At 41.4% G+C, this 20303-nt stretch overlaps 1 protein-coding gene across 7 annotated transcripts in view; it reads right to left on the reverse strand.

Moving 5' to 3' along the window:
- LOC125772114 (ankyrin repeat domain-containing protein 11) overlaps window positions 1-20303 on the reverse strand; it is a 34208-nt gene that overhangs the window by 9127 nt on the left and 4778 nt on the right. The window contains exons 1-2 of one of the 7 annotated variants that reach the window (XM_049443485.1): window positions 17186-17228; window positions 6941-7333 (exon numbers count right to left, since the gene is read on the reverse strand). The exons of 3 other annotated variants lie outside the window; for them this stretch is intronic. In XM_049443485.1, the coding sequence (XP_049299442.1) occupies window positions 6941-7088 (148 nt within the window). In that variant the 5' untranslated portion in view covers window positions 7089-7333; window positions 17186-17228. Of the gene's footprint in view, window positions 1-6616; window positions 14853-17185; window positions 17231-20303 lie in introns of those variants that run through there. 3 more of the 7 variants (XM_049443488.1, XM_049443484.1, XM_049443486.1) reach the window with 3 other exon arrangements.

Genomic DNA, 20303 nt, shown 5'->3' on the forward strand with positions numbered 1-20303 from the left:
TTTAAATTAAAAAAAAAAATTAAAAAATAAGAAAAAAATTTAAAAAAAATTTCGAATTGAAAATTTCATAAGGCTTACCCCTTATCATTTTTTAGAGCAATTTACCAAATTTAAAAATTTGTTTTATTTTAATGTGAAATTGTTACAATAGGTTTCTTTTCACTCAAACAATGCTTTAAATTAAAAAATAAATAAAAAATTAAAAAAATTAAGACAAAATATTAATTTTCCATCTCATAAGTCTCCTTTTTGCAGCAAGTTTTGCCTATAACTCGGTCGGTATCCAACGGATCGCCAATCTTTAACCTGTGGTCGATAGATGGCACCAAGGGCTACATTTTCTTCTTGGACGGCCATGTCCTCAGATGTCTGTGCCAGAAGTTATTTGGGGAACCAAGTTCCATACCCCGTTTGTGTAAATGTAAAATTTTCCTCATTTTTTTCCTCATTTATAAATTGATTTATTTTAATGCAAATTTGTTGCAATAAGTTTCTTTTCACTCAAATAATGCTTTAAATTAAAAAAAAAACAAAAAATAACAAAAAAAATTTTAAAAAATTTTCAACTCGAAAATTTCATAAAGCTTACCCCTTACGATTTTTTGAGCAATTTAGCAAAATTTAAAAATTTGTTTCATTTTAATGCGAAATTGTTACAATAGGGTTCTTTTAACTTAAACAATGCTTTAAATTAAAAAATAAATAAAAAATAAAAAGAAATATAAAAATTCTATAAATTTGAAAATTTCCTATGGCCTAAGCCTTAGCTTTTTTTTTGGGAAATTTAGCACAATTTATAAATTGATGTATTTTAATGCGAGGGAGTTATAATGTAAAATGCAAACATTTGCCCACTATGACTCTCAGAAACTGTTTTAAATAACTGTTACTCTTGACAAGACAATATTGGAAAGGACCGGCCAAAAGCACTCGAAGTACAAAAACTTCAAATTCAAATGTCATAATGAATGTCAGAGTTGGAACTTCATATAATATATCATCTTTAGACCTAGTAGCAGCAAAAAAAGCATGATAAATAATTTATAAAACCTAAAACACACCAAACAAATAAAACAAAAATCAATTATAACTGTTTCGCACGTACTTTCGCGCTTGAAGAAGATTCTCAAAAGCTACATTTTTCTGTCAGCATCATTTAACCCTATTAAAACTATAGCACTGAGGGTATTTGTTTGGTGTTTGTTTTTGTAAATCTCTCCCGCCATTCAGTACTTTCCCATTGCACAAATGAAAAAAAAAACGAAAAAAGGTAAACCGAGAAACGAAAGTTTACCACGAACGAAAAAAAAAAGTTTCGCCCTGTTATTTTATCACATCCGACCCCATAATACTGCCGCCGACTGTGCCTCGTGGAGCAGACCATTTGCCATTTTACCTTTTCTTTCGATATCTGGGCACTAACCGCTCGCATGATGAATGCCACAAGCATAAAACATGCAAATTTAAAGCAGGAAAACTTTACCAATAAAACAAAAGTATATTAACCAACTTTCGGAGCGTGTACACTCGCACGGCGATACGCGTGTCCTTTTCGCTAACCAAACAACCCCCGTACACACATTCCCCCACCCAAAGGAGCAACCACCAGCAGTCGAACGCCATGGAAATCCTTCGATTGGCTCGATAGATTGCTCCCGTTTACGCTGGGTGAATGTACATGTGTCTCCTTGTTAGATCCTTTCGCTCTTTATCAGCAATAAATTATTCTCTCAACAGCACTTGTCCAACTCTCCGAGGAACGGTAACCAATCTCACTGTGACACTAGGTACACACACACAGCAAGGACACGGTTTTCCAAGACCGAGATATATGAAGGAATGGGAGATGTTGGCAGTTGGTCCGTGATCTCGGGCAAATTTTATGCACGACCGAAACGGGCGAAATGGTGCGTTGGCTATTCGCAATAAATCACACTTCATTATTATGACGCGGCGTTCATACATTTATATCCCCCAGCGTTTTACACTCGTTTTCCGGGGTGGTTGGTTGGGTTCCACCGCACACAACTAACACGATGAGGATTGGTCATTGTACTTTGGTTTTTCTGCCACTCTGGTTCCTTGGTGAGCTAATTTTCCACCCCTCTCGGGGGGAGTGCTCTTATATTTAGTTTAACACACCAAATTAGTGCTCAATGGTCCGGATCGCTACCTCGTACCATTTTTTCTTTCTTTTATTAGAAACGTACACTTTGACAGTGGATTTCCACTGAGCTACTAAATGGTGTTGCTAAATAAATATTAGGAAATGGTTGAATTCATCAAGGAGATAAAATTTTACAAGACCGTAAATTATAATTCCTATAAAACTTGTGCGAAAGCTTCATTTAAAACGATAAATGGCCATAATAATTATTTTTCCATCTGTCCTGACAGACGGAATTTCTTAGTAGAACGCGGAGTTTTACGGATTCAGAGACATTTGGCGAATTTTCCAATTTGACAGTATGTTGAGTTTATAATGTGGATTTTAAGACTTCATTTAGGAAATAATTGAAAAAAAAACATGTTCAAAACAATCTCGTCATTCCTAAGAGTATGAATGATAAAGCTATTCAATATTTCTAAAATCAACAATTTATGTTTCAATTGCTGACTTGAAGAACTTGAGAATTTGTTCGAAAAACTAACAAAACAAATATATCATTAGAGCATACACTCAGAGCCATATGCACACAAGCAAACCCATAATAAGGTTCATTCATCCGCGGTGTAAAACACTTAAATCTCACAATAAACATTTACCAGATGCCCAGACACAGCCACAACTACTAAGAGTGTGTCCCGTGAGGGTTTTAGTACGACGCCCCACCGGGGGGTGAGAAATGGTTATTCATAGCTCGCGGTTGGACTAATTTATCGAACTATATAGAACCCATGTGCCGCTCACGGCTCAATTGACTTCTGAAAGGATGTAAAATATAAATGTGGCATATTTGGGGTGTTCGCTCGAACAAAGTCAAACATTTATAGCCAGCTCAGCAGAAGCTAATCGGAAAGCGAAACATGCGGTTTGTAATAAAAACAAACACCAAGTCTCCTCCTTCAGCAGCAGCACTGCGGAGTTACACCGCACTCCAGCAGCTACTCATCAGCAGCAGCATTCTTTCTCCCCGTTTTTTCCCAATTGGTGATTTTGTCTTATTAACCCTGTAGGACGGACGCGACAAAACAGAATGTGCACAAACCTCTGTATCGAAAAAGGCTACTCTCTTTCTTTCTCTCTCTCTTTCTCATTTTCCCAACCCCCCATTAGCTCGATCAATGATTCCAAGCTTACCGCTCCATGTCTTCGCGGCCGCTGTGGGCATTTGGAATGTGTAACAACATGCTTTTAGAAGTTTTTTTCCCCTTTATAGAAGCTTTGGCTGTAACTTTTCAGACGACAGTTTTGCATCGCACCGCAGAGCCGTACACTCGTCACACTCGGTTCGATTGGGTCCGAGGGCTGCACCAGGAAGCAACTCCTCAATACTACCCCCGTTCGAGGACGAACTGTCACTCCCTCTCCGTGGAATGGAAAGAATGCAACCACCCGGTGGACGCGGTACTTTTTGTTGCAAGTGCATCATTGCCGCACGTTCGGTTGCATTCGCGATGAGAGTGTATGTGTGTGAGTGGTGGTGGTGCCGATCCCCGTAGGAAACAGACCATAAACTTACCCTCAAGAAATGGCCCAAAAGCAAGTGTTGCAGGGTAGCAAAGAGCAAGGTGGCCGATGGAGTTCCACGGGTAAGTTGCTCTACTTCATATGCTTCTTTTGTAGCGATAATAAAATGGAATTAAATGAAATCGAGACCGGAATAAATTGGCACAACTGGGCGGACGGAACACGCCCGGTACGCCCGGTGACGGACGACGAAATGCCTCTGGTATCTCCGTACACACCCCGTTCACCGTCCAGTGTCTTGTAATACGGGTCCTCAAACACTCAACAGACCAGCCGAAAGCAGCAAAAATCACACATGAAACATTGTATTTCTCTATCTCGGTTCTCCTCACTGCTGACTCTAACTAGCATACACACACCCAAAAGGGTGGTGGTGTTCCACATCGGATGGTGGTGGTCTGTCCCTGACACGGAAAATAAAATGGGCAAACACATTTGACCAACCGAAACTATCAAACAAGCGGTAAGTTTCCCCACCCTTTTTTTGAATAAAACTCTCTTCAACGGGAAATTAAATAATAAAAAAAATATTACTATACGCTATCGGAAAAGTGAAAACTTTCCAGCCGAAATGAAATTATCAAAGCCCCGTCAACGCAAAATGGCGCTCGCGCGGAAGTTTGCTGACGGTCGGTTGCAAACATGTTTACGTCCGTTGGGTTAACTTTCGTATTGAGTTATTGGATTTGAAAATTCAAGGAAAATTGCATACTCCATCGTGCGAATGGTGGAAAAAGCTCTATCGAATAAATTATAATTTGATGTCGTGTAGTTTTGTCATGCCTATTCTGATAAAGTATTTGTAGAAAAATTATTCTTTAAAATATTATTTCATTTCTATTTATTATCTCCTTGGATTCTATACAAGTTCTAGAGATTATTTAGCTCTTTAAAATGAATTCAATGTAAAATAACAAATATCTAATCATAAAACAAATCCGGAACGACTTTTCTAGCTTACGGCGACAATACTTTTCGCTTTCAAAACGTAACCCACAACCCCTCCCCAATTGGACCTGCGTTATGCAAACAAGGGGGAAATAAAATGCAATCTACAGTGAGTGAGAACAACAATTGTTTCACTTTGGCGCTAATAGAAAGGTGTATCATACAAAACACTGCTGCTAGTAAACAACCGCACCGAAACGGTTGCATAGAGCGCGAGAGGGAAGCGAAAAGAAGAGAAGAAAAAACACTTGCCTGGCAAAGAAGAACAAATGGCTTCCGTCTCCGGCTGGACCTAGTGGACGTAACCATCATTACAACCGTGTGGATGGAGTCAACCACACGACCTTACATCCCTCCTCCATCGGAAGGTGCGGGATGGAGCCACGGTGTACAGATGTGTACTATTTATCGCACTTGCATGCGACTCAAACTCACCCCTAATGCTTGCTCTCTCTATCTCTCTCTGTCTCTCTCTCTTTCTATGGTGTAAGCTTGCCGTCAACTAACACCGATTGCCCTCGTCGGTGACCCTTTGGCAGTGCAGTTTTGCAGCCTTGATTAAACAAATATGCACCAGTGCAGTACATAGGTAAAGTGTCCCACCGAGCTGCATGCGCTAGAATGAGAAATGCATCGCAAACGAAGCGGGGAGAAAAAGCATCTACGATGTCTCCGTGTATTGTTCGCTCCGAAAGGCTGTTGTCGCTGGTCTAATCCGTACACATCAGCGTTGTAACTCGCGTCTCGTGCCTAAGTGTCCTCGCGAGAAGGGATTGCAGCTACCCTTCATGGCCTCATACGCACACACAGAATTCGAATACGCGGCGGTGTCGACCACTGGAACACTACTATGTACGGGTTCCCGGTGACAGAAATGGACATTATCGGCAAAAACGGGTGAGAATGGTAGTGTTTGTTTGGCCATTGTGTCCGTGGTGAGATTTGCACTAATCCCAACGGTTAACACCATTGATAATGTCAATGGATTACAGATTCTAGCATTTGGTGTGCAATGTGTACGGGAATAAGCAATTTCTAAATATGGAATGTCTAAAGTGTTATGGCGTGGAATTGATTATTGCCCCAGACAACGGACAAAGCAGACAACTTATCGTAATGTTCAAGAATAATCGAGAGAGTGTGATGGCGTCATCATCGTCTGTAATTTATATAAATTAAGAGATTTCTATCGCTTTGATATTGCGAGAACTTAGGAAATTGCCCACATTCCACAATACCCAGTATTGTTTAAAATCTACATATCACTTTGATGAAATTATCGATAGAACAGATGGATTTTACATTGAATCCCATGGTATTATACGAAGAATTGCTTATGATGTAACATAGACTAATCAAACCAGAAACATTTCTATCGCAAAACTGAACATATGCACGTTTCGTGTTTCACTTTGATCATTTGTTCGATAACTTGACCATGGCTGGTCAGTTTATTATGTTTAGCACGTAGTCGCCACAGTCGACAGTTAGTACAAGCGAGATCGTGCTGGATTACATTCAAATTCATGACCTACGGTGTGTGCAGTACTGGATCAGACATTTCGCATTTCGCAACATCATGCTACAAATGCTTTTGTTCATCAAGGCTGCTCAATACTTTGGAAATCCTTGTAGTTTCTCGAGAGAACTCGAGAACTCGAATACGTTAGAAATATATTTATGTCCTCCTACATGTGTGAGAGGATGACTACTAATAGAGAGATTTCCTTGGAAGAAATGGACCGAATTCTGGGCTAAATGATGTTCAAACTAACTTATCTTAGTACATCACAAACGAATCAATATAACATTTGTCTACTTATGACTCAAAACTCTCTAGAATCTCAAGCTCATTGCCTCTGTTTTGCCCCAAAAACATAACAACGAACACATCCCCAACGATGGGAAAAACCCTTCCCATATTCCTGGGATGGAATGACTTATGATGTGTCACTTCTTAGTCTTATTAGTACACACCGTTTTGTTGACAGTTGGACGTCCCCACTGGTTTGACCGCACAGCAGCATAGTTGCGAACCCGAACCAGTCAGCTATAGCCCAAGTGTATGTTTGTAAACACACTTCAAAGTCCACACAGTAATTAGATGATAATAAAGTGAAGCTGTGTGCAAACTGTTTCCTGCTACCGTTACTGCCGGTGATACATTGCGCCCGTAATCAGCGAAGCTTTTGCCACCACTTAACTCCACTGGGGGCTTATCGTTTTCTCTGCCGGGTTCTTCTGCCGCGTACTGTCGTGATCGTAACCCATCGTCGTCGTGGGTGGGGCTCAGTTATTTACCTTTGCTTTGCGATGCCGAAACCGTCGCTGGATCACTTCTCGCCGGTGGATGATGTGGTTGTGGCTGCTGTTGTTGTTGCGGATGTTGCTGCTGTTGCTGCTGTTGCGTTAAAACTGCAGCCGGTGCCATCCCGCCACGGCGCTGCATATCGACACCGTTCACGGTGGTACGGGATGGTTTTGGCGGTGCAATTTTCGTATCGATCGGGATCGATTCGCAACGCAACAATTCGCCAAAAAAGGTGCTCACAACCTTTCCCTAACGGTTACTTGCAACAGCTAACGAAATGCGAACAGCAGACTTAAAATCCATTCGAACTTTCTGGGATTGATTTGTGAAGCTTTTTAACGGTAGACACTCTAGCCACATTACCACTGTTTCGATGGCTAATACTAGAAGAAGCATTCAATCAGTCCACTCTATTGGGGCAAGGGATTGTTTTATCCACTGCAACACAAAAAAACACAGTGGCACAACAACATCTTTGCCCATTGCAAGTGTCACTTGAGTTGGTGAAACGATACGCAATTAAACACTACATTAGCACACGGTTTTTAGCTGGAATGTGAATGTTACGATGCGATAAGCAAGGGTGCAGACCAGAGTTGTTTTCGAAACCAAATGTTGGAACACACAAAATGCTGGAGCACATCAAAGTAAGAGGCACGAGAAGTTTGGCGAGAGAAACATCACGAGGCAATTAAATAACACACCGTTTTAAAACATTCGTACATAAGTTGACACATTATTGTTCGGCAATACACTTTTAAAGCTGTTTTTTTAACGACTGGATAATGAATAAAGAGAGAGGGTAAATCAAAACAAACTATAAACATGTAAACAACAGTGGATAATGAAACGAAACCAAATGAGGTGGAAAATTTTACATGCAATCAGCAGAAGCCTAACTTTCAGATTGATTGGATGTTCCGAATGTACAGCTACAGATGGTTTTAGAAAAGCACCCTCGCTCAGAAGCACATCAATGATAAGCTAATTAAGTTTAAAAATATCTATCATGAAGTATCTCTCGTCACAATAAAGCCCAAACGTTCTGTTCTCCAACCGTTTTCCCGTCGTGGCAAATACAATCGCTAGCATCGTGGTGTGTTTAACTGCATTATATTTTTAGCATCTTGGCAGATTCCAATTTTAGTACGATTGCTATTTTCGTACCTTTACATTCCCTTTTTCCTCCTTTTACATTTCGTGCAAAGTGGCAAAAACAAATCGCAGTTTGCACAAAACCCACGTCCAGCGAAGTTACACGTGTTCGCGAAAGTGATCGGAACGGTGTGCGTTGGAGTGAAAATCAATGCAATTTCCAGTACTTTCTGTTTCTGCCGTGATAACTTTTAACCTTTCTATGAGCGCGACAACCGGGAACCATCCCTGCTGCAAAAACCCGCCTGGGGACAGTTATCCTTCGTTAATAATTCCGTTTATTTTGCTCTGTCGTCACCAAAAACCAGCCTACGGATATCGGTGGGAAGATTCGTACGGATGGACAAGACCCGCAACAAGTCCGCACATTTCGATCAGCTTTTTATCGGTTTCTATTTCTGCCTCGGTAGAGCAGCATCTCCGTAGGAAGGCCGGACGCCTACACTGGAGAGCTAACGCACGGGAGAGCCGCATATTACATCGCCGGCCTCTCATGCGGAAAGGTAAGTTCCCCTGGAGGCGATCCGGAGCACAAAATGAATCGCTATACACTCGTCAGCGCTCGGTGCTGTATGTCCGCACCCCCGGTCCGTACCGCATCCAATTCCAACCAATATCAGGTGCCGTTGGGCAACTGAGCCAACTGAAATTGCACTGCCCTGGGTGGCTCTGCATGGTAACGATGGACGACGGTAACAAAACAACAACTCACCCCCGATGATGCTGGCCTAGGCCGGTGGGGCTGACAAGTATCGTCCCAGTAATGATGTGTTTGAAAAGTGCAAACGAAACTAGGCAGAAAAAGGTGTCGCCATGCTGAAACGAAGGCCAAATAACCGACAGCTGGTGATCGATCCAATGCCCTCATCATTGCTTTACATCCTATCACCGCGTTCCGAAACGTAAACGATGGAAACTTTAGACGAGAAAATCATATTCGTCGTACCATATGTATAAACGAACCGTATTGACAATAGCTGCTAGGAAGGAGAACATTATTGTGATAGGAACGCTGTAACTCTACTTAATGTTGGAAATAGATATAGCTAGAACAGTACGGTCGGGGTGAATCGATGTTATTTAAAGCCAAAAATAGGAACCAAACTGTTATGTACTACTTGAAACAAATACTCAAAAAGAGAGTTCTTCAATTGGACAACTTCGGACATCAAGGTTTTTCAATAAATCTCTTCGATTTCTGATCGGATATTGATGGCATAGTATTTGATGTTAATAAAAATCCTACTCAGCTATGCACTGGACCAAGAAGCTTGTCTACAATATTCTTTTTCAAACTCCAAACCTCAACATTTCTTTGTTATCACAGTATTACGAACATCTTCTCTCAATCCTACACCTGGGTGCAAATGTCAAGCTGACCTCGCTGAATCCGCACCTTCGACGGGGCGATTGGCAATAAACATGCCACTCTATCACTATCAATTAGTCAAGATTATGTAAAACAACTATCCGCGCTACCCCGTGCAATTGGACGCAATCGCGGGTGCAATCGCGGGTGCAGTCACCAGCTCAGTGGGCTCATGACGATTTGTGCGAGTCTGATTGTCGTCAGTGTTCCGACCGTCGGGAGCTATTTGCATTTTTCCAACCCCCCCGTGTGTCAGGAGTTACGGTTATCAGGGAAAGGCGAAGAACCGTTCGAACAAATAAATAAACGGCTTAAGGTGAGAATGTGGCGCACATCTGGAATGCAAATGAGGCTCCAACCATCCGGTAAGGAATCAATCTGTTACAATTTGAGGTATCACAACTTGAGAAGATGATGCAGTGATATTACATATTAGTTTTTATTTGTTTCAAAACTCTGTTTAATCGAAACGATTGTACCATTGTCTACGTAACGTGGAATGTGTGATGATTCAGACAGCATTTTTTTTCTTCTAGAAACCCTGATGTATGCATTTGAATGATCGAGTGGTGCATTCCTGGGGGATTCAGACTCAACCGTATGTATCACCCTAACCACCACCATTAACAACATGAAACCACATCACATCAATGCTTGCGCGCTACATCTTCCAATAGAATTTGAGCCCGATCGTAAACATTATTCGTTTACGGGACGAAAATAAACAGATAAACAAACACAAACAAATAAACTTCCTGTTCAGTGTGCTGCTGCATGCCTAGACACCAGGAAAAAAGATAACAACAACCAGGCCAAGCAAGAAAAACGAAACTCCACTTTAGAAGGTTAGTAAATAAGCAAAACAAAGGAAAATAACCCAAAAAAATCTATCCTTCGCGTGCGTCTGCCCACTGTTGTGTGATTGTCTCCAACGGGCAGGCTGAAAACTAAGCCATCGGAACAAACAACGCAAAACGTACACAAAGATCTTGCACAGATCGCCGGGACTCACACACACTGTCGGATGAAAATCCAATAAAAGTGCAATTCCCATTTTCACGTTTGCCACTCGCACGGAATCGAAGATTGCACTTTGCTTGCTGGGCATCTTTATAGCAATGGAAAAACACATTAATTCCGTTGTAATTGAAACGAAATAAACAAATCGCAAGGAAGTGAAACAGTGACTACCCCAACGCGTTTCGGGTGTGGAAATACATGTCTGCTTCCTCCCTTCTGTTCGGTGTGTGAGAATTGGAAAATGGTAGACGGTGCATCGTGTGATGGTGCACATCTGCATCTACGGACGTGAGATGCATACCGACGAGCGAGAATTTTCACCTTTTATCGCTCAGAGTTGCTCACCTCAGCGGGTGTAACAAAAAAAAAAGAACTCGCTCAGAATTGTTTGCTATTTTACGCAGCTTGGAAAGAGTGAATCCGGCAAGAATGGCAAGAAATGGTAGTATCGACACACCAGGCGACGCACAAGTACCGGAAGCGGAAGTAATCCAACGCTGAGCATCGTTCTACAGCAGAAGCAACAGATTATTTCTCCTTCTAGAAATGCTTTGAAACCAGAAGAGGCTGGCTATGGTTTTATTGTTGTAACACTAACACACTTAAGAGCTTAATGATGATTACATTTGACCATTGGTTAAATTTTTATATCATAAGGAAATATTTAACCATTCTTTAAAGCAAAAAATACATGACACAAATGTTTCTAATTAAGCGATAAGTAGACTTTAAATTTTTACCTCACCATAACGCACTCAAATTAATTTCTAATGATTATAAACCAGACATTTTCCTCACGAAACACATAAAAGGAAGAAAAAAAAAAACAATGTATTTCCTTTCCACAACGGAAACATCCAACACCCACAAACAATGCTTTTATTTGCCCAGCTGGGCCTCGCTTCAATGTGTTGCATATGTCCGAGACCTGATACTGTCCTGGACAAAAGGGACAATGCTTGAAACATATGCTGCTGCTACGGTGTCGAAGAAGCCGCACACACATGTTAACAGCATGTTAACAGTGTTTTGATGGTGCAACGAATATGGAATATCGAACGAGAATCAAACGACGATAAAGACAAGAACGTCAATTTAGCACACGTACTCACACACACACACATCGGGCAGGTTTTCGAGGTTTCCTTTGATATTTGTACGTGTGCCGAAGGTTGGAAAGGTTACATGAGCGTTGGTATGTTGTGGTAGATGTAAGTTTTTGGGGATACGATACACGGAGTTACAGTGAACCGCTTTTGGGACCCCTTTTTTCTCGCTGCCTTTATATGGAGAGCAACATAAGGTTTCTTTAGGTGATTGTAATTCGTTTTCTTTTCTTTGAGAGATTAGTTTCACGGATGAATAAAACACAGATGGCGGTAAATAATATAGAAGGTTTCCGTAACAGTGTAATGTTAACGGATAACACCTTTAAATGACGAGTTTCGTATGATTGTGCTCAATAAAAATAAAAAAAATGGCATACTCGTAGAAAGTTTATAAACATTGTGATAAAAATATCATTAAATAAATGTACCAAAACTTCAAAACTATACCTCTTAAAGTAAAGATATAAACCTATCAATCAGTAAATCAAACTTATAGGATTAAAACCGAAATTCCTAGTTTTTAAACTCGGAAACTCGGACAGTACTAAATAATACTCCCACCTAAGCAGAGAACAAAACCGGGTCATAAAGATTTGAAAATCAGCACCCTTTTTTGATCGGATGAACTTTTTCATCCTCTTTTTTCAATCTCCCTTAGTTACTTGCGTTCTGCCTATACCCTTATCCCAAATTATCAGATTGTGAGTTTCCTGGTGCTGGTTCCATTACTTGCATCGTTGTAGATGTGTAAAGAAGTAGGAAAAAAGTGACACTAAACGTGTCATCACGAAGGCGGGTGCCATCATCTCATGTCATCTATGGAGATGATAAGCGGGGCAATGATTAATTAGCTTAATCAGGCAGCAGTTTTTTTTTCTGCCCAAGCGACCATGAAGCTATTAGCGATACGACCTTGTTTTATTTTTACAACCAATTCTCGATTGCAAAATGTTTCGAACAAAGAAACAAATCAAATGAAATTTATTCTTCTGTTTAGTACTTTTTTTATTCTAACGCTAACACTCAAGGAGTATTGTAATAAGTGTTAACAGATTTCGAAAATATTAAACCAACCTATTACACCTGTATTCCTATAAATGAAGCAACATTTTCATCCATGGGAATGATTTTTTTATAAAATAAAATTGATTTGATACAATTTTCTAATTTTGCTCACTGAGACTTCTTCAAATCTATTGTGGTTTTGTGTTTGTAAACAAGATTAATAATATGTAAAAACGACGATTACAAAGCAATTTTCTATTAATACAAACTGCTAACAATGATACACTTTACGCTCCGTTTGTTTAATGGCGCTACCACTCACTCGTCCCTACACACATAATCTACAAAAGTGAGATAAAGGTGAGAAGAACGTATCCTTTCTCCTCATCGAACAATGCGGGTTCACTCGCAATGCATCTGCTCTTCTCACTATCCCACAAATTATCATTCATTCATTGCGCTCTCATAGTGCATAATTGTGAGATGAACTGATTCATTTATTTTTTTACGATTATTCACAACTATTTGCAGCATTCAAGTCATTTGAATTTTAAACAACTATTATCAATCACTAAAAGTTAAGGTTAAGATAAACTTTTTTTAAATTTCTATTGAATTTTCACATATTTACACACTCATGTGTTGCTGCGTGTACTACTGTGCTGCTGTGTTTGCTACACATTCAACCACTACTACATTATAATTCACATACTGCTTCACCATCACACCATTCATCAAACCACAAGGTTAACGCGAGAAAGGTGAGAAATCTAGTGAAACACTAGATGGAATTGAAGAAGCAAAAAAGCAGCATTTGTTTCCGCTCCTGATTATCAGCACAACAAAACGCGAGAGCAGTGAAATAGTGACGTATGTATATCTCAACACAGCGCGAGAGTGTGTGAAATGAATGAATCGTGGGAAGAGCGAAAAGCCAGTTTTTCGTGCGTGCCAACTCGAACGCAACTTGTGATATGTGCGTGAGGGAGAATGCGTGCAAACAAAACCATTCCCTGTCTCGCTTTGACTCGTGTCCCAATTTTAATGTTGCAACGGGTTTCTTCCCTTTTATTTGAGCATGTGTACAAAGCTCGTTTTGTTATTATTGAAAAAGCAAGAAATGTCCAAACGGGTGAATGTGGTGCCTTCGTAAATAAACGTACGGACGCACGCACGCACGCACAGGGGAATTAATTTTTTTTTGGGGAGGGATGACATAAAACTCTGTTAATAATTCATCCGGGGTGTCACATTCAGCACTTGGAAGCACAAATGGAACCATTCGGGGTTCGAAAGAAGAACGAATAGGGTTGCGACTGTTTAGTTTAGTGATTTTTCAAACTAATTTCAACGACTTCTCCTTATCTACTTCAGCTGTGAGCAACGTTTTCGCCCTACAACCCAATTGGATGATACACTACACTAGACTCTAGACACTTGTTCCCCGTTTAGCAACCGTTGATAAACACGTTATACAAATAAACGAAGTAAACGACATTAACCCAAGACAATTTATCGTGCCAAGAGACGTGCTTGAACCGCAAGGCAAGCAGCAAATGGACGATACCGCCTTTACCGATACGTTTTCCCACACCGGTTCCGGTCGTGCGATAACATACACCAACGGAAACTGTACAAACCTTATCCAGAGTGGGTGCACTACTAACCTACACCACACACTCTAGAGACGCACTTCGAGTGCCTCTCAGCTGTGTCGGGTGCCGAACCTAAGTATCACCACGTTGGTGGTAGTGCGTAGTATCACCACATTGCGACGGTGTTGGTAGAACGATCTGTCACCGCGAAAATTGCGTGAAGGCAGCCCCCCGAATGGTATTCGCATGTAGCAACATCAGTGCGATTGTGTATGTGCGTAGAGTTTTGTCTCGCTCTAGCACTCTCTATCAATCATTTTGTTATACTTTTCTCATCACAATAGAGCACACGGATATACGTGTAGTAGACGTAGTACAACACACACTTATTAGTTCATGTAGTGAGTAAGCAAAGGGAAAAACAAGGGTGTGAATGCCGTTCGAACACTACAGCGTACCAGAACAACGGTGAGAGCGCATAAACCAAATATGCTCTCACCGTTTATACCCCAACATAACGAGAGAAAAAAAACGCAACAATTCGAAGGTGTTTAGATTAAAACGGTTGTCGGTTACCGCCATTCTTTGCGCGAAAAACGAAAGCAGCTGAGGAAATATTCTCCGAAACAATAAACATTATAAACGAACTAGTTTCTTTGTGTGTGTGTGTGTGTGTGTGTTTTTTTTTTTTTTTCAACATCAACACCCCACAAAAAAGGGGTGCAAAACATGATATTGACATTTAGAGATGATGTACTAGTTAAGCATTGAGGGAAAATAGAACGCTTTTTTAACTATTTAAAACTCCAAGTTCGAGGTTTAATTTAAAATTTAGTATTAAAAGATATTTTGCAAAAACAAAAAAAATCTCCTCTTCCACAAATCATCTTCTTCTTATAAAATGTCTATTGCTTTCCACTTTAATACCACACAAATCCACACAGAATCGTCATCGTAGAGCGAACATGGATGAATTATTACAGTGCCAAGTGGAATACGGTTGCATGCCACCATTATTCGCGAATTGCAAAACCCTTCTCTCCCTTTTACCGCCTTCTCACGCTCCCTTTAGCTCTCTCTCTCTCCCTTTACGATCTCTTTCATTCGCAAATGTTTTCTTTTCCTTCACCGCTAAACACCGATGGTGCATGCATTTTACGGCGGTATACCGTTGTTACGACATGACCACACGGGGGAATAATATTTTACAGCGCTTCTCTAGTCGTTTGGGAATCGACCACAAATCGTACGTACACCATATATATCGAACTGTAAACTTGACAAAAGAAAGTTTAATGAAGACAGAGAGATAGGTTCATGTTTTGAAGATTAACTATTCTCGTAACAGTAAGATGTTTCTGTGTAAATTCCATCGGGTATATCTTTTATTTTAGTAAACGAGTAAGAAACATCAATTTATTTAATATTTACTATCCGTTCTTCTAAGCAATGACACTTAGACGTGTAAAATAGCTGCAAAAAAAACAAAGTCTTGTACTTCATCGACGTGCTTCCCAAAAATTTAAAGGGTTCATTTAACAGTAGCATAAGATTACTTCAAAACCCTTTCCCGTACGTGAGCTTTCATTGATCGTAAAACAGAAACAATGCGCAACGAGAGAAACAACGAGCAATCGGTAGCAAAACGGGGGGGGGGGGGGCAAAAGGGTCCCCCAAGGGTACGGTTCCACACTTTATCCATTCTGTTGTGGTTCTTCTTTTTAGGTGAATGAACCATTCCCTGGTTCCTATTGCTGCCCGTCCCGTACTACACCCTGTGCTTGCTTAACGGCCCAGCGTAACGGCCGTTCCATCATTCCATCCATCCTCCTCATGGGTGGTTATCGTCATTAAGAAGACTGTTGCTATTGTTGGTGTAGATATGTGTACGACCAAAGCCGAGACGAGAAGCCGAGAAGCAATAGAAGGATAAGCGGCGAGGAACATGGTGAGTAAAAACAACGGGAAAAAAAGGAAGAAGAGCAAAGAATTCAACAACGAGACACACCAATGGCACAATAAAAAAAACGATGCTATAGGCACATAATAAACTAGCAAGAACAAATAAATACACACAAAAAGAACACTTGTTTCCGGAATGAGAACATACGCTCACACTCTTTACCCTGTACGGATACTTCTGATACAGGGCACTAGAGAAACTACACGAAGATTAAACGGCTCATGCACACGCACACATAAACACTTTCGAGTAGGATGACCGAAAGCTAGTCCACTAATGGTGATAGTAAATCATCCCTCTAGTCTGCTGGACACTACCGGAAACGGCAATACACATGTGAGGAATTCGTAAAAATGCTCTTTTTCACAGTGAGTTGATACACTTTTTTGCGATCTTCACAGTGCACAACATCCACAAAAACAACAACAAAAAACACACACACACTCAGAGGAGATGATCTTACGATCGGAACTATGCGAAACGATATAGCCGTAACATTCTTCTAACCCTTTTTGCCGTTGTTGAATGATGTGGATGAGTGTGATGATGATGATGATGATGATGGTGGGTATCACAACATCTCGCCACAACAGAAGAAGAAATCGGGCAGCAACGAAAAACAAAACAAAAATCACAAACACAAAACTAAACGAAATAACGGAAGCAACGACGACGGCGGCAACGATGAAATTGAATCTGGTGCGCGGCCCGGAAGTGAAACGGAAAACGGGCCCACAAAAACAAGCAACAGCGGAACTACTACACGACGGATGGACGCGCGCACCGAGATGAAGCCGGCACCCGGAGACTATCATGCACGATGGAGGGGCAAGACGGTCAAAAACGGGGGGAGAAGGAGGGAAGGGGGCGAACCGCGTGAGGGCGACAGAACCAGACCGATACGCCGGCGTGAGAGCGAACAAAGCACGGATCCGTACGCAGATGGGAGATTCTCGTGCACGCGTGCAAATGCGCGAGAAAGCAGAAGCGCGGACGCGAAACTTGTGCCGTGACCGTACCGTGGCTCTTGCGTGGCTGGTTGCGTACCGATGCACGTACAGTTGGCGAATGAATGCCGCACAGCGGTGCAACCGGGTTTAAAAGGCACGGTGGTGAGATCGGATGGAACATCATCCTGTCTCACCGAGCGCGTGAGCATGAACACGAGTTCATCCGTGTGCGAAGGGTGAGTGAACGAAACGCGAAACCGTTTTTTCGGTCGCTTGTTGGATTTTTTTTTGTTATTCTCGCAGATCTAACGATATTCTTATTTATTCTATGTTTCAAACAAAATCATTCAATCGATATTATAATATATTTTTTTTAATACTTTAATACTTTAAGTTTGATCTAAAATAATTATGATCTTTAGATGTGATTAATTGTAACATGCAGTTTAAGGCATGTTGAAGCTAAATCCCATGTGATTGGGAGAAAATTTTTGCTAACTTTTATCATTAAATTGTATTTAATATATTAGAACAGTTTCAACATTTCTTCATTTACTTTATTTGCATAAATTATTCTTCAACTACTTTTCATTGTTAAAGAACAATTTGATTTGCAAATAAAATATAGGAAAAAAAAACAATTCCAACAACGTTTTCGAACGAAATGATTTTCTTTTTTGTATTTACACATTTCGTTCTCACGCACGTTCATCGCACATGGAACTAACATAATTCACTCACTGTGTGAGAGCGTTTGTGAGTCCCTCCCTTCTCACACCGGTCGATCTCGTTCCTCACAGCTTCATCGACTGATGCAGTTGGCCCACATCGTTGGGGTGTGCATTAGCGTTTGTTAAATTATTTGATTAACACCAGCCATTGATTGCACCGGAGGCTGATACCCATTCCACCCATCTCCCTCTCCTTTCAGCTCAACGAATTTAGCGCTAACCCTTATTCCGGATCTCGATCCTTCGTTGTTTTTTTTTTGCTACTCAGAACGTAACAATGAAAACAATCTTCCACATCTAGCTCCTCTTTGTGCGTTTGTGCGTTCAAACGTAAAGCGGAAGGCATTCATAATATTGATAAAACAAATAACAGCCCAAAATGAACCATTTTTTCTTCTTCTTTTCTTAGCACGTCTTTTTAGATCATCGCTTTGATAAAGCTGTGAAGGGCGACGGTTTGGCTGAAACCGGATAGCATTGTGGGTTATAATAACGCATCATCAACCCGTACCAAGCGCGCGCCCCACGCAAAAACCCGTGTCTCAGCTAATGAGAGAATGAATAAAACCGTTTTGCACCTTCACCCTTCGCTTCCTGAACCACCAACATTTATTTTCCTTCCCAAGGAACACGCACACAGACCCACCAACTGTGACTCCAGTCCATCCGTAGGCAACAACATTCATTACGCCAAGGTTGGTAGGAAAAATTATGCGATTATCAACTAAATTTAGTATCCTCTCCTTCTAACGTTCATTCTCATCTCTCTCTCTTCCTTTCTCTCTCTCTCTTTTTCACACACACATACACTCTCGGATGAGGGGATGAAGAAAAAGGCCACCAAGGGGAGAGGGGGGAAAAACATTGCCAGCACCTAGGTCGACTAACGCAACAGGAAGCAACGGACTCGCTCTCTCGCCGACGTACAGGAAAACTCAGCGGGAAAACGTTTGAGAGGAGCTCGAGAACCGGTGAACGGAAGTGATGGATCATCATTTTTTCCGATTGACAAACACGCTCCGGGGGGGGGGGGGAGGGCTCCAGTGTGTCGAGTAGCTGTGATACAACAACATTTTCCAATTGGGGTTGAATACATGCGTCCACCATACATCTCCATACCACCATATGCTAATAGGTTGATTGGCATTTGTATTTTAAAACGTTACTCCGGTGATGGTGAGGAAAGAATTCTTTGAAGGATTATGATTTGGTCTTTCAGTCGTCATGACTAAATTTCACTATTTCACTATTATTTTATTTTAGTTTATCAACGTCTCCCAAGAAGAGCTTCTTTCCTAGAAAAGTACTTTAAGCAAGTACATTGCCTAGTACTTACTGGCACAGAGGCTAAATTATGCCACTTAAATGTGATGCCCTTGAAAACTAGCCGTTCCAAAACAAAAAAAAGGTTAATTTATTATCATGCAAACTGGAATGTACCGGAATGCATGTACCGGGCGACATTTATCGGTCCCGAACAAACGAGTACACACTCCTACCTACCAGATGTTGGAGACGCGGTTCGAAAAAAAAGGGAACTATAAAACCTATCGAGTGGATTGTGATTTACTACACAAACCCACACCCATCAGTCGCGTCTGTTTACTGGGCAAGGAGTACTGGCGGGGCGTCAGAAAGATAGGACCATCAAGAAGGCAACGGCACATGTAAATATAATGATAAAATAAAAATGGATTAAAAGTGGCCTGGGATCGGGTTTTGACAAAAAAGGGACGTGAGGGTTAGCCTATCACAACAGAATAGTGTGGATGGCATGAAGTAACCAAGCAACCGGGGGGGTTGGGAGGGAACGTCTTGATGTGGACGGGAATACATTTTCTTCATGCACGATTTGCCGCATGCAAATGATATGCATTCACTCGCACACTTCACCACCAGCCCCTCGAACACATCGTTTCCACCCGACACAACAGCAAAGCGAACGTATCGCGCCGGATGGATGTCTGATGCGGCAGCAGCAACAGAGTGCAACGAGAAAGAAAATGCTTCCTTACGATTCCTTTCCCTGCTTCGCCTCCCTTTTTTGCTCCACCGTTCATCTTAGGCATGCATTCGCTCTATCTCTTTTTCTCGCGCCCCCCCCCATGCATATGGTGCATCGATGCACCGTGTATAAAATTGCATCGATAGCGTAGAGAAGAGCACTAAAGCTTGCGCAGTCCTTGGACGAACGCGTACGTGCGAGAGGCGTGAGTAATGTATGAGAAGAAGGCAAAAAAAAGCAGTATCGCGCGATCGTTAACGGCGCCGACAACAGGGCGGGAGGCGCTTGCGAGTGAGAACTCTGCGATGGAAAATGAATTGAAGATCTCATCTCAAACGCGAGACAGGGGCCGTTCCGGTGTAAGTGTTCATTTCGGCGTGCGAGCACCACCGAACGTAGATCATGATGATGATCAAGCGGAATGGTAAGGTGATCAACCTTCCTGTAGCGA

The sequence above is a fragment of the Anopheles funestus genome, chromosome 3RL (genome assembly GCF_943734845.2).
Source record: "Anopheles funestus chromosome 3RL, idAnoFuneDA-416_04, whole genome shotgun sequence".
Lineage (NCBI taxonomy): Eukaryota > Metazoa > Arthropoda > Insecta > Diptera > Culicidae > Anopheles > Anopheles funestus.